The sequence below is a fragment of the Vicugna pacos genome, chromosome 15 (assembly GCF_048564905.1).
Source record: "Vicugna pacos chromosome 15, VicPac4, whole genome shotgun sequence".
NCBI classification, from domain to species: Eukaryota; Metazoa; Chordata; class Mammalia; order Artiodactyla; family Camelidae; genus Vicugna; species Vicugna pacos.
The window spans coordinates 41,597,754-41,613,393 of record NC_133001.1 but is presented as its reverse complement, the minus strand read 5'-3'; the positions used below and the strand labels follow the sequence as shown (position 1 = coordinate 41,613,393).

Genomic DNA, 15,640 nt, shown 5'->3' with positions numbered 1-15,640 from the left:
ATGATGGGTGGAGCCTAGACGTTCAGGACCGAGCCTGAATGGCTGAGTGCCAGGGATTCATTCTCCTCGGTGCTGGCCACATGTCAGGAGACAGGCTACAGGCCAAAGATGCTAGGGGGCAGGGGAAGGGGTGGTTACAGCAGCTTCCAGCTCATTCTCAGAGGGCCCCAGGATGAAAGGCATTAAGCAGAACCTCCTTGAACCACAACTGCTCCCAGGATATTTCAAGTAAACCTTTTCATCTATGCGGAAAACAGCCAGAAGTAGCTCAAGTGAGAAAACTCCAGTTTCTTCGGGTTGACAAGCCAAGTGTAGTAACGGTGTCATGGTAACCAGCATGTTTTCCGAGTTTTCCTGAAATTGACTAGCCCCACACACTTCACGAAGTTGGTAAATATGATTATCACCATTTTATAAAGTTGAAAATGCAGTGTCTGCAATCACAGCCACCCACCCACAAGGGAAGCAGGAGATGGAGGTTCTGGGCCCTGCCTTCCCATCTACTCAGTGGAGCCTCTGGACCAGCCCGGCTCTCCTGGGCCTCAGTGTCCTCCTCAATAAATCCAAGACACAGACTCAGGGTCTCACTGCTCTGATGGACTCTGACTTGCCACTCTGTGAGTCAGAGGTCAGGTCCAGCTCCAGCCGCGGGGCTGCTAATTTCTGCCATGAGTCTTGCCCCTGTGCTGGTTTCAGCCTTGCAAAGGGAGGGAATCCGCTGTGAGATACGCCTCCGATGGGGGGCTCTCCCCTAGTCTGGGAGGGAATCAGGGTTTCCTTTTCTCCCTCAGCTGGAACCAGTTGGCGGTAAGACGACCTCCAACAACTTCACCTACAGCAGAACCAAACTCAAGTGCCCGTCTTCTGTGAGTAAGGTCCCACCTGTCGGGTGGGGAACAGGTGCCCGGGTTGGGGCTGGGGGAGGTTCCTGGCCACCTGGAGGCGCAAGAGTCCCCTGGGAGGCTTTACATCATGCACGTTCTACTCACTACCACCATTCTCAAATCTCACCTCTCCTCACTGCCCCATGCTTCTCGGCGCCTTCTCAGGGTGAGTGAGGGGAGGGAGGAAGCAGAGGGTTCGCTGAAGCAGGAAGAGGCCCTAAGGGGAGGAAGATGAGCAAGCACTGGCCAGAACCTCATTATTCCCATGATCCCGGGGAGCCTGGGCATCCTCCGTCTTAAGCATATGTCAAGGGGGCCTCCCCTGCCAGGAAGGCTACCGAGAGCAGAGGGTCAGAAGGCAAAGAGAAATGAGACACCGTGTGTCTGTGCCGGGAGGCTGCATCCTCTTCCTCCCTTTCCAACACTGCCAGTTTCCAGGCCCGCACGGCCCTCACCCGGACCACTGACCAAGCCCCTACCTCTTCCCTGGCTCTCCCTCCTCCCTTCTCCGTCCATCTTGTAATCACTGCCTGACACAGAGCAGCCCACCTGGAAGGAACTCCAGTCTTTTCGAGGCTGCCTGAAGCCTGGTCCCTGTGCCCACTGAAGAGAGTCCAGACGGAGGCCCCTCTTCCTCTACCACCTTAGGCACGCACTCTGCTCCCGGAAAACAGAGCATCTTCCCAGAGAAGCCCCACGATGGCCCCCATCTGTGCTCTCACTTCTGCCATTGGCTCCTCAAGGAGGCACGTCCCCCATCTCCGCCTGCAGGAATGTCTCACATCCTGCAAGGCCCAGATGCTGCCCTCCCCAGGCTGCCGTTCACCTCATTTCACCCTCCTGTACCCGCTCCAGACACACACCTCTGTTGGTCTCTCTTTTCTGTGTGCACCTCACAAGCACTGACTCAGGCTCCTTTGTGATGTGATTGTTTCTGAACACGTCTTATCTCCCAAATGGATGATGACAGATGTCACATCTGAACCCCCAGGCACTCTCCCAGCTCCTAGCACTGGGCTCCCCATGGCAAGCACACCATCAGTGGGAGGGAGGAAAGATTCCAGGGAGGCAGGTCCTTCACATGTTGGGTTCTTCATCTACTACAGAACCAGCTGTCCCTCCACCCGCCTTTCCCGCTCCCGGGCACCCCTGGGCTGGGAGAATGGGACTAGTTGTCCAGTAGGGGCCTGGAGGAAACAGAGGTGGGGCTCTGCCAGCTCCCCATGGGTCACCTGTCAGTTTCCAACCTTGCAAAATTAACAGGGAAGTTGATGTCGGTAAGAAACCAAAAGTTGTGGCTAGGTATTGGCCACTTCGGACACCCCTCCTCATTCACAGGGTGAGTGGATGGGCACTGGCTTTGAGCACAGCGTGGATGAAGGTGTGTTACAAACAGGGAAGAGTGGTGGAACCAAGATTATTGTGCTGTCTCTGGGAGGGGCAGTAAGCAGGCCTCAGATGGATGGTCTTCAGGCCCTTAACCCTGACCCTCTCCTCCTCCCCAGGAGAGCCCTTACCTCCGTACCCTGAGGAACAGTCAGCTGCTCCAAGACCAGGCTGAAGCAGGCCCCCAGGTGCTCTCCTGGGCCCTGCCAGTGGCGGCAGGAGGCGGCCTGGTGGTTGGTGTCAGTGCAATGATGATATGGAGAGCCCTGAGAGGTCGCCAGAGGGAAAATCTGTCCATCGATTTGAACACGATGCGTTTCTAGGCCTGCCAGCCACATGCAGGCTCCCATCCTAACTTCCCCAGCCACGCTCCCCACCAACCCCTACCTCAGCCACCCCTGGCCCTCACTTCACCTCACTTCAACACCTGGTGACATACGAAGCCAAAGGGACAGTCACAACTTCTTGGGGCCTGAGACCTTTGCTCCTGAAATTGGCACATTTAAATAAAGACTAAAGCTGTTCTATTCTTGGGTTAGCCTGCTTGCAGCTCTCACCTTCCATCGGCTGTGCGGCACAGGTGTGGGAGCCAGAACCTCGCATGTCCTGTCTCAGCCAGAGCTGTCCAAGGGAGGCCAACCAGAGCCCAGACCGCCCCAGTCAGGCTCCAGCCCTGCTCCCAACAATCACCTCGTCAGTCACCACACCACTATCTCAAATGTGGGGAAAACGCTGGTCACCAGGCGGTGGTGGGAATTTTGGAGCTGGCTGGCCACTATGAGACAATCCAACACATACCTGTTATGCACCTTTTTTGTACCCAGGAAAAGGTAGAGCACTGTGGTACCTACCTCAAGGCTGAGTATGTCATGGCCTGGCAGAGAAGACAAACTCTTTCCAAAAACTAAGATGCTCTGTGACAGTATGTGATGCAGGACTCAGGCAGTGGTAGGTCAATGTGTCCAGCTGCTTTCAAGAACAGGAGCTCCTTGGGGAAGGTTTCCTGAAGAGAGCAAATTTTAAAATGTCATTTTAAAAAATGATTGGGACATGAATACTTCACATACCCTCAACCTGATTTTCTCAAAGTGCTAAATTTAGCAAAGAATTCCTCTCTCTATATTACCAGGTTTATGAGAGAGCTAGACAGAGTCTGATGATACAGGCCCCCACTCACTGAGCCCCTACCAGGGGTGAGGCCCTGAGCTGGATGTCGGACACAGATAATCTCTTCCATTCTGCACAACATCCCAGAGAGAGGGATGATGAAAAAGTTTTGAAAATAGAAGTAGTGATTGTACAACATGATGACTGCACTAAATGCCACTGAATGGTTCACTTTAAAATGGCTAATTGTGTGTCATGGGGATTTCACGTCAGTAAAACCCAAACAAAAATCCATTATCAACATTCTGAGTACCTCCCAGATCCCAAAGCCTGAGATGGCAAAGAATGAGAGAATTCCAGATGGACCATTTGAATGTGTGGCCTTCCCAACAAATCCTATCACCAAACCTGAGCCCCAGTTTCCCAGATACCTCATCTATAAAATTGGAAGAAAAAAAGCCATTTCGCCTGTCTCTCAGCACAGCTGAAAAACAAGGAGCTGTATAAAAGTTCTCTGCGACTCAAATACTCTACCCACGAAAGTGGGTGGTTTTCTCCTCTATGAAGAATTGAGGCAGGGTCTGGACTGTTGGGGAAGGGGAGAGGGCCAGAGATGGGTTTGGGGAATAATGTATGGATGAAGACTGTCTGTCTTCCTCCCATGAGGGTCCATCATCTTATTTCATCATCCCCCAGAGGACCTATCCAGTCCGAGTGTCCTCCTGGCTTCAATTTCTGTTTCTGTACAAGGGGAACAGCATACCTGCACCACACCTTCCCGTGGATGAAAAACCAGGACTGAATCACACATACCCTAAAGAACCATTGCACCTAAGCTCGTGCTCTGACTTCAGTGTAACAATAAAGATAACCCATTCAGTTGCAGAGTTCAGTTTTTTAAAATCCCTTAAGTTTCTATTCTAGTAGCTCCTACTTCAAAGAACTAAGCATTCATAACCACAAGTCTACCCTCACTTGGGTTGGGGGTTGAAATTTACACTACCTGAAAATCCAGGTGCCCCCAGCTTGAAAAAAATTAATGAAAGATGTGGTTCCAGATTGGTAATCAAGGAACATCTTGCAGAAATAGAGAGAAATCCTCTCTGGAGGGACACAACCACCAGCCAGGCCCCCAATTCCCACCAAATAAATGCTTAAAATGCCAAAATTTAAAAATACATGAGCACACTGATTTGAACTGGAACGTGTCCTTTTCCTGTAGGAAAATGTTCAGTCTAGTTAGGAGGACAGCCACAGCCACACCATGAGCAAAACCACCACATCCTGAGAAAGCTACACTCTGTGGTACTCTCTGCAGAGGCTTTTGAGTTCAAAAAAGAGGTTAGTATGGAATAAACTTGGTGAAAAGCCTTCATAAAGGACATGGAACTTTAGTGGAGCTCTGAAGGATGGTAAACTGATTCGGTTAGAGGCTGAAAAGAATGAGGTCATGGAGGCTGGGAAGACTCCATCCAAGTGGGGAGATGAAAGAGCACGGTGTGTATAGAGGTCGACAAGAAAGATGCTGCCCAGAAAAAACTGAGGACGGATGAGCTAGACACAGTCAGATTAGGGGCACACTGTGGAAGGGGCAAGGAACTAATAGTGGTTATATTCTTAGAATGGTTGTAACATCAGGCTGCATGGGATTTGAGACTATACGTGTTAGTGGGGCAAGACTGGTACAAAGAAAAATAATACCGACAAAAGTTGATACAGAATGCTTACACTGTGACAGACGACGTGGTGCACAATAACTAAACTTCCATGTCCCTGTTATCGGCCCCTTTTTACAGAAGAGAAAACCAAGGCTCAGAAGAGTTAGTTGACCAAGAGTGATAACTTCATCACACAATGGGACATTTATTAAAATGAATACTGGTTTCCAGGCTAGAAGAATAACCCCAAAATATAAAACAGATGACTCTAGCAGTGCATTGGGCTGAACTGCAAAAAAATGGGGTATAAATTAAAAATCTAGAAAAGAGGGACACGTATTATTGTCACAAGGCCATGATGACACTATGGGTTCCTGTGCTCCCAGCTGGCCTGAGGAACCCAGCCATCTCTAGTTAATAAGCTAGGGTTTAAAAAATTAACTGTAGAGACTAAGATCTATTTTGCGGAGACAGAGCACCTAGCAAATCTTTTAATTAGAGGAAAAAGTGAAACAATCCCAGTGAGAATTGGTAGACACAACAAAAGACAGGATTAGACCCACATTTTACATAATCGTATTGAAGACAGACTGTATGTAAGTAGGTTTTGTAAGATGAAAGACAAAAGGAATTTAAAACATGAGACAGTAAGTATTTTTTTCAATAAAGCAGATTTTTAAAAGAAGACCCAAATGGAGCTTCTAAAAATAAAATATATTGTGATTAAAAGTAATCTTCAGTAAATTTGTTCAAATAACAGATTAGACACTCAGTGAACCAACATGTCTTGTGTATTTACTGTACATCAGGCACTGTTTTTAACAGTAAATTTATATTAGCCATTAATTCTTATAACAGCCCAATGAGATAGGTACTACTATTATTCCAATCTTATAGACAGAAAAACTGAAGCCAATTTGGTGTCTTTTCAGTGTTTTTGCAAGAATTAAATGAGATTAAAACAATAGTTTAAAAATAGATATTCAATAATTAATTCCCTTCCCATGTCCATATTAAATCCAATAGATTATTCAGGGGGCTTTGTGAAATGACCATAATAATGAAAGTATATTTGGCACCTTATGGTACACAAAGCACTTTAATACATTCTCATTTGATCCACACCACAAACTTGGAAGCAAAGTATAGTATTGCTAAGAAAAAATATCCCAAATTTGGAAAGAAGGCAGGAGACTGACCACATGCCCTGTCAATGTCATTGCTGAACAAGCTCATCTAAGAAACATTTAGTGATCTAAAATACACCTGTGTTTGCTTATTGTTTACTATTTGATTAGAGCCCAGATACTATAAAGTTATGTTGACTAATGGATTAATGACTGGTGAAAAAGATAAAATCAAGGTTATGGTTTTATTACCCTATAAGACATTAACCAGTTTTTTATCTGTTAGCAACAGCATTTCAGCATTCCTTTGACCAACTAACAATGTAAATCTCCATTCCTCAAACTCTTCTTTGAACCAGACGTGACCATCTTAATGGTTCCCTCATCAATCGCTGAGTTAAAGTCTTTGACATATGTTCATCCTGTATTCGTATGAGAATCATGTTTTTAACTTTTTAAAAAGAATGAATTTTTTAAATAACTAGGGAGAAAACTAATTTTTTTAATTATAAGAAAATACACAAAGCCATAAGACGTATTCTAAAAGCCTAGTAAAGTTGAACAAGTGGGAACTGACAACCCAGTAATTCCATCCCTAGGTGATAAGATAGCTCCCAAAGAAACATTTGCAAACGTGTGTCTCTAGGGAGATGTGTACAAGAATATTTGTGGCAGTGTTGTTCACAGAAACAATAAAGCTGGAAACCATGAGATCAATGTTCATCAGTAATGGGCTGGAAAAATAACTCCTGGTATATTAATATAATGGAGACTTCATGTATCAGAGAAAATGAGTTACTACAGCTGCACTCATCAACTTGGGTGACCCTTACACAAAATGCTGAGTGAGAAGGAGGAAGATTACAGAGAATGCATGTAATATGAGTCCATTTACACATGGTGATGGTGGTAAAGCTAGTAAAGGAAATCAATATAATGATTATCATAAAAACCAGTCAAGTTGTTACTTTTGAGAGGAGGGAGGAGGTGGTAGCAGAGGAGGGATGTAGGAAAAGGCTCTAAGATACTAGAATGGCAACTTCTTAACATGGGGGGTCGTTTCACAAGATCTTGCTTGAAGGTATATGTATTTCAGACTTTTTCTATATGTATATTTCATCAGATCTTTGAAGTAAAACAATTAAGGAGGAAGATGTTTTACAGAACAAAGCTACTTACTATGCTGCTTATTCATTCCGCGATCAGTTGGAGAGGGCTGTATCCAGAACTTTGGTGAGTGTTCACTACAAAGTCACCGAAGTTGACCCGAGCAAAGAAACGGAGATCCCACATCAGAGCAGGTCCCAGACACAGCCGGCCCCAAACCAGCATCCCTGCAGCAGGCCAGACTGGGCCCAGCTCCTTAGCAGAAAGGCACTGTTAGGTGGTGGCCAGGGCTCACCAGGCTTCAGCAAAAGGTGGCCACTCAAGTGAGCATCCCCTGTATTCTACGCCAAGTCCAGAAGCCTTGTCACGATAAGCCTTCTCATTGTTCTGGCAGCTGGTACTGCAACAAGCCAAGGGCCACGGGACCTGCATCTTCCCAGAGAGGAGCAGGGTCCACCCCTATCGGACCCTGGCTGCACTGTCCTACGGTCATCAGTACACAGGCGCACAGTGTGGGATGAGCAGGAAGTGAGGAGGATGTGAGAAGGAAGGAAGTTAACAGAGGTTTCCCTTAAACACACTAACCTGGATGGCATTTCAGGCATTTGAACTTCATTTTTCATGATCAGTTCAAGTCTCAAGCACAAGCAGACTCAGGGACTAGGATGGCTGGGGATCAGATGGGAGCAAAAAGGGATTCCAATCCTGAATTATTACAAGTAACCTTATTTCTTCAATGATAATAAAACAAGGGTAATGTCTGCCTTAAAAGGCTGTTAGTGAATTCAGTGAGGAAACGTATGAAAAGGGTCTGGCAGTGGAGGAGCTCGATAAACCCATCTCCTGGAGAAAACTGGGCTGAAAGTGTGTCCACGAGTCCCGCTCTCCCCACCCCCGGCAGTATGTTGTCTACTTTGATTTTCCAAATGTTCTCAGCCTAAGCCCACAATAAAATTATTGGCCTTCCGGTAAAAGCTCATTCTCACCCTGGCAACCTAAGACAAGGCCCTTCCCTTGGAGAGAACCAGCCTGCAGCCCTGGGTCCCACTCAGAGGAGAACTGAACAGCCACACAGCCTGCTTCTGACTGTTCCTTTCTGAGCATCATTACATTCAACTTTGAATTGTTTGCGTTTACCGATACCCCAGAAGGACGCTGAAAGAGGCTGACAGTACAGCCTCCTTTCAGGTGTTATCATCTTGATTCCTCAAAGCTGGGGGTGGATCTCAGGGTCCAGGATACAAAGGAGTTCAGGCTCTCACCACCTAGTCCCCGGATCATCTGGGAGGCAGGTGTTTGCTCTGCTCACTCTGCCAGGGGACTCTACTATAACAAAGTCTGGTTTCAGTTCTTTTCTAAACCTGCCTGGGTTTGGAAATAAAAAAGACGGTCCTGCGTTAAAGCATCTAGTGCTCTGTGCTCTACAAAGCCAGCGTGACAGGCCCTCCCTGCACCCCTGCCCTCTGTCTGTGGGGAGAGGAAAGGAGGCAGCGGCCAAGGGGTGTCAACCCCCTGGAGAGGAAGCGCTGGGCCCTGGGGCAGAGCTGAGGAGGCCTACAGGGCAGCTTGGTTTTTTTCCACTTGCTGGAAGAATAGTTCAGAGCATAGCTCCTGTGACCGGCAGATCGATGATAATCTCATTATATATGGAGGCTCCATTTCCACCTTTCTTTTTCACTTCTATTTCTGTAACTCACTTTACACAGCAGGGCACACGACTGGAATCTCTTTGGGTCTGAAGTCCCATGAGGAGACAAGAAAACAGTTTCCAGAATTGTTCCCAGGGCAGCCCTCTTTCTAGAAGGCAGCACAGGTACAGGTGAAAACAGGATCTCATAAAATAAAATGTGAAAATTCGGGGAGGCCCTGAGTGTTAGGCACAGAACACACCTGGCATGGAGTGAACACTTAATAAAATGAGCTCCTGTTAGTATTATTCATAGGATGAGCCTTAGTTTTCATATTTGATGGCTTTTGTTCCTCTGCCAAATGCTTATTTATGTACTCAGGCACTTTCCCCCTGAGTTGATTATTTATGTTGTTCCTATGACAGAAACATTTTTACCGGGAGGTGTCTTCATTCATTCAGTCCACCAGGCAGCCTGTGGAACTAAGGCTTATCACGTGTCCTGTGTGGGCCGTGAGTAAACATTGGTGAGGAAGGCATGCGTCACCTCCAAGGGTTTTAGTCTGCCATAGGGATTGCCACAGTTTTTGGATTACGCACTTGCAAAAAATGTCAGCATATGTACCACAATATAGAAATTTTTTTAATAAATTATATATACCCATTACTGTACTAATATAGTAACCACAAAACATTCACAAAAACAGAAATTTGTAGAGAAGAAGATAAACATGAAATAAAGGTTTTGCTCTTGCTAAAATAGTAGTATTTGGGAGGAGGAGAGCATTCTGATTGAATATGTTTCACTATTTTCAAAATCTTGACTTAGAGCTTTCTGACTATTCCAAGATCTGGTATTAGGTTAATTTTCTTTCTAAACTTGCTTTCAAAGGTGGTCGTGGCTGGGAAAAAAGATTCCTCACAAAGATGCACTGTTCCAAACAGAAGATGTACCTTGTCAGCTGTGTTAACTAAATCACTATTCTCATTCAATTGCACAAAGATTTCTGCTAAATGTCACTAGGGAAATCCCCTTCTCCCTAATGTCAATCTTTTTTTTATTTTTTAGGGAACTAATTGGAAGGTGTCCCATTTTTTCACAAATGGGTTCACACCCCACTGATGAAGTTGTTTTGGAAATTTCAAACCAGGTTAAAAAAGTTTTCTTCCTGATTTTTAAAAAATGTACACAGATATGAGAGTCTATGGAGGACGCTCACCTTTGTCAACTGCAGAATCACAGAACAGTCTAACAATTCCAAACATCTGTTTTCAAAATCAACTCCCAACCCCACCTTTGTTTTTAAAGGGCACCTTCACTCACCACACTCTACAACTTACTTTCAAAAAGCAATTACTTCCTCCCCTTTTCCAGGAAATAAGTTTTGGGTTTCTTTTTTCTTTTTGGGGTTTTTTTTTTCTTTTTAATATTTGCTAGGTGACATATTACCGACAACCAGTTGGCATCATAGAAAAGGTCAGCAAGTTTAAAACAGTTGTCTATTGATTTTAAAAATGCATAATTCATCTTCAAGCTTGACGGCTCTTACAAGCATACTGCCAAAATATTGTCATGGTGACTCCCCATCTCATTACAAAACATTGTAAGGATTCTATTATACTTAGAAACCTGGCTCATAAGGATTACCAAACTGATGATACCCTATCTCATTTAGACACTTTTGGCTTTGCCAATCAATAGCGTGTCAATAAATGATACAATGAAAGAATTTCACTGACGGTTCTGTGTTGACGGCTCTCTTACCCAGGAATCTTTTTATTCTAGTCAAAGCAGTAGCTCTATTAATGGAAGACACTTTCATGGTTTTTCCAAAGCATTGTTTTTATTAAAGTAGTAATTTTCTGTTGAGAATATATCGTCACTGGTACACTTCATTTTTTTTAATGGTACACAAACATACAGAGCAACTGTATGTACAGTTCATAACTGAAGCCATCCAACATACACCATAGGCTAAGAGATACTGGTTTTTTAAATTGTATTTTATCCAAATGCCCAACACTTTGTAATTTGTTCTAACACTTGGCAATGTTTTCTATGCATCCTCCAACAGTGGGCACAGACAAGCTTGTACCTATTCTTTCTGCACTGTGTGGTTTCCCTTGTTTTATTTTAGTCACTATGGTATGTGGCTCTTTGCTAGTAAGAAAACTTTATAAAGGGGGAAAACGTACCTCTAAACATTTATCAGTAAGTTTGGTGAATTTTGTGAAGTGTTGAATTCAGAATGCTATGATTTTAAACATTGCTTTTAAAAAGTGGAGTGGTTTGCTGACATGTTACCAAATGCTCAGTTTTTAAATGTCTTGCTAATCCACTTGGCTTCATTTCATTAGCTTAATTCTGACTGTACCATAATGCACTTAGGGAGGGGTTTATTACTACTAGGGAGGGGTGCATATAAATCCATACTCAATATAGACTTCTTGATAATTTCAAAATCAATGTTTGGGGGGGGTTTATCTTGTTTTGTCTCCTTGTCAGGTCCACTTAGATCATGATTGTTTTCCTTTGACAATGTGGCTTTGAAAAGCCCTTACTGTCAGGGCTGTCAGCTCTGCCATTTTTCTTGTTGCTTTAATTTGTCTGACAGCTTGTTGTCAGACAGATTTCAACTCTGGTTCTGCTCCTTTCTAACTCTGTGACCTGGGAGGACCATCGTTAACAGCCCACTGCAAGTAGACAACTGAGCAAGAAGCCACTTTCAGTCTCTCAGTGCTGGTTCACATTGTCACCCCCAGGAAACCAGTCACACAGTACGTGACCTGTGACACTTGCGTGAGAATGCCAGGGTCAATCTACAGATACTGTATTACAAAGGCCAGCTTCTTATTTTTAGGTTAAAAAGTGCAAATAAGTAGAAAATTTAATATTTTCTTCCACATCCTAATGGGTCTTCCTACATAAATTCTCTTTGGGGATGAGTCAGTGGAAATGAATTGTGTTCCAGGGAGCAGCTGATCAAAGAAGCACAGTATTCACTACAACCTATCATCCTAACACTCTTGCAACTCAGCGTGCTTTCCTACATGCAAGAGAGTGGTCTGAAGTTAAAGCTGGCCTCTGGACTCCTGCTCAATGAGGCATGGGCATGGAGTGTCCTCTGGGGAGTGGGGTTGGGTTATGTGTCCTGGGGAGTGGATGTTAACAATTAAGAACCACTGAGCTAGACAGAGAAACAGACAAGTCAACAAATGTAGTGAATGCTGGAGTAAAAGGTGCCTACGAGGACCCTCATGAGATAGAATGAAGAAAAACTCAAGAAGATTTCAGACTAGAAGTAATGGAAACTTTGAGCAAGTTATGAAAGATGGGTAGGGTTTCAGTGGGAGGAAGAAAAAGCCCTTGCACAGAGTTACAGGATAAATGGCAAAATGTTTGGGGAATATGGAAATATTCAGAGCTGATCAGAAGAAACAGGTAGTGAAACTGGTTAAGGACCTGAGATGTACCCTCCTCACATTAACATTGGGCAGTGTTTTCTTAACAGAGGAAGGGAGACTTTTTTTTCTTCCTTGAGAAACAGTGTCTCCTAGTGTTACCCTGCTTTATACTTGAGCCTAGGAAATCGTGAAGAAACTTGGAAGACATGCTAAGGTTCGCCCAGGGTGCATTTGACAGTATCTCATAGGTAGAAGGGAAGGATTTGTTTTAAGTAGAGGCGTGGCATGATTAGATACCTTCCCCACCTTTCTTGAGAAGATACTTAGATATAGTCCAAGTTCCACTGACATCAGAATCACCTGGAGAGCTTGTAAAAATGTAGATTACTGGGCCCCACCCCAGCTGTTCAGAATCCGAATTTCCAGGGATGCATACAGTCAGCAATTTGTATTTCAACAAACTCTCCAGCTAAATTTTTCTCCTGTGTTAATCCATCACCCCACTGTCTCACCTCCACCCCAAATGATTCCAGTACACATTAAAAATTGAGAACAAGTACATTATTGGTTTTAGGAAATAACTGTGTGGTTGGTCTGTGAAACAGAATGTGTCAGCAAGTTATTATATTTCTATCTTCGCATTCCTGATGGTTCCCTAAACTACTCTTAGGTTCAAACTTGAAATTCTGTGTTCATTCCTTTTTTCAACATTAAGCCTATTGCTATTAAAGTGTCTTACTCTTCCCTTCTCCCAGACTTCTATCCCTTCTCCTGTACCTAGTTCCCAAGTTCTACATAAATCATGTGATCAAGGCCAAGTGCTTTACTTTTTAACATTATATATCCTCATGACAACCTCAGAAAGAAGGTAGTATTATTCTCATTTTTTAAATGAGACTGGAAGCTGGACTCTATGAGCTCAGATAACTCATCCACCACTGTGGGTTAGCAAGGAACAGAACTAGAATTTGAAATATGTCTGACTTCAAAACCCGGGCTCTTGAAATTAAAAAGACAAATCACAAGAAGTGCTGGGGAGGGTGTGGAAGAACCGGAATCTCCACACACAGCTGATGGGTGTGCAAAATCGTACAACCACCTTGGAAAACAGTTTGACTGCTTTTCCTAAGGTTAAATGTACCTTATCACATGACCCAGTAATATATTCCCATTATTTTTCCAAAGGAAAGACACGTGCACCCACACAATGTGTTGTACAAAAACAATGGCAGTAGTTTTGCTCATAAGAGTCCAACACTGGAAACTGCCAAACTGTCCGACAGCAGGTGAATGGGACCAACAAATTGCAGTGTGTCCGTACTACAGGACACTGCTCAGCAGTGAAACAAAATGAACTACCGATCCTCACAACACGGATGGATCTCAAAAACATGAAGCCAAGTATCTGAGAGTACACGATCTGTGATTCCATTTATATGAAATTCCAGAAAAGGTAAAATAGATCTACAATGACAGGAAGCAGGTGAGTGGACTCCCTGGGCTGGCGCAGGGGCATTGGGTGCAAAAGGGCATGAGGGAGGGAATTCTGGGTGATGGGGCTATTTTATATCTTGATTGTGATGGGGTTACCTATGTCAAACTCAAATTGTGCACTGAAAACATGTGCATTATAATGTTATACCTCAATAGAGTAGATTTTTTTGAAAAAGTGTGCTCTTTCCACTAAATCACACTGCGTCTTTCTCTGGCTCTACCCTAAATCACACACTCTGCCCCAGGCCAAGTAAATGGTGTAATGCGCTGTGGCATCTACAAAGAAGGCTGGGGGGCTGCACAGCTGCCCCTGGGGACCAAGTGTGATTTTGATGCAATATCATGCCCAAGGGCATTCCTTTACTGAGCTCTAAGTTTACCCTGAGCCCCCATCTAGAGGGCACCGCCTTTGTTTTCTTTGTTATCTGTGCTGAGGCACTGAAAGGCAGGGCCCCCTGAAAAACTTCCCCTCACTGGGCTGGAAGAGCAGCCACCACAGAGAGAAGTGCTACACCATGTCCCTCCCCAGGCCCCATCAAGAAACCTAGGGGGAGCCCAAACCAGGGACAAGGGCAAAGCTGTGCCTACCCTGGCCTCCTTCTAAGTGGCTCTCACACTGAGGAGGGGCTTCTGGAAGAAAAAAGGGAGTGTATCCTTTATCCCCTGGAACCCAACATTTTTCGCCATCCAGATGCAACTTCAGGTAGCACTTTCCCCTTGACTCCTTCTCTAACTTCTCCCTGCCAGGACCACTGCTCCCTTTCCAGCCTCTGAATTTGCTTATTACCTTGGCTGCACATGAACAGCTTAATTATATTGCATATGATATTGGCTTTTTTGCTAATTGCTTTGTATACACTTCCTTAACGTCTCTGAGCAAACAGTTTTTTACTGCTGTTTTCACAGGACAATGGTGTTGTACTGATGGACTGATTAATCCCATCTTTACCTCTGGACCAGGGCCCAGGATAAATCCCATGCTTTGCCCCCCTAAAATGATGTAGCCATACCACAGAAATATAAAGGACTGTAAGAGACTACTATGAACAATTATACACCAACAAATTAGACAATCTAGAAGAAACTGATAAATTTCTAGAAACATAAAACCTACCAATGCTAAATAATGAGGTAATAGAAAATCTGAACAGACTGGTTACTAATTCAGAGGAGATTTGAATTAGCAATCCAAAACCTTCCAACAAAAAAATTCTACCAAACATCTAAAGAAGAACTAACACCAATCTTTTTGAAACACTTCCAAAAATAGAAGAGGGGACACTTCCAAACTCATTTTATGAGGCCAGCAATACTCTGATACTAAAGCCAGACAAGGACACTATAAAAAAAACTTCAGGCCAACATCCCTGATGAACATGGATGCAAAAATCCTCAACCAAATATTAGCAAACTGAATTCAACAATACATTTAAAGGTACATGCACCACAATCATGTAGAGTTTATTCTAGGATTCAAGGACAGTTCAACAACCACAAAATCAATATGACACACCACATTAATAAAATGAGGGATAAAAATCGTTTGTATGACATCTCAGTAGATGCCAAGAAAGTATTTGACAAAATTAATCAACATTTTATGATTAAAAACTCTCAAACTCTGTATAGATGGAACATACATCAAAATAATAAATGCCATATATGACAAGCCCACAGCTAACATCAGACTCAATGGTGAAAAGCTAAAAGCTTTTCCTCTAAGATAAGGAACAAGACAAAGATGTCCGCTCTCACTACTTTTATTCAACATAGTACTAGAAGTCCTAGATAAGACAATTGGACAAGAAAAAGAAACAAAAAGCCTCCATGTTGGAAAGGAAGAAA

General features: G+C 44.0%; 1 protein-coding gene and 1 long non-coding RNA gene across 13 annotated transcripts in view; one reads left to right on the top strand and one right to left on the bottom strand.

The window, feature by feature from the left end:
• The window catches only part of PLB1 (phospholipase B1), a 131,556-nt gene extending 128,759 nt beyond the window's left edge, over positions 1-2,797 (top strand). For all 6 annotated transcript variants that reach the window (XM_072937987.1, XM_031684913.2, XM_072937989.1 and 3 more), the window contains 2 exons: positions 792-866; positions 2,390-2,797. In XM_072937987.1, the coding sequence (XP_072794088.1) occupies positions 792-866; positions 2,390-2,593 (279 nt within the window). In that variant the 3' untranslated portion in view covers positions 2,594-2,797. The remainder of the gene's footprint in view (positions 1-791; positions 867-2,389) is intronic.
• LOC107033899 (uncharacterized) overlaps positions 1-15,640 on the bottom strand; it is a 144,379-nt gene that overhangs the window by 50,231 nt on the left and 78,508 nt on the right. For all 7 annotated transcript variants that reach the window (XR_012059137.1, XR_012059138.1, XR_012059133.1 and 4 more), the window contains one exon: positions 3,122-3,273. This is a non-coding gene — a long non-coding RNA (uncharacterized lncRNA). The remainder of the gene's footprint in view (positions 1-3,121; positions 3,274-15,640) is intronic.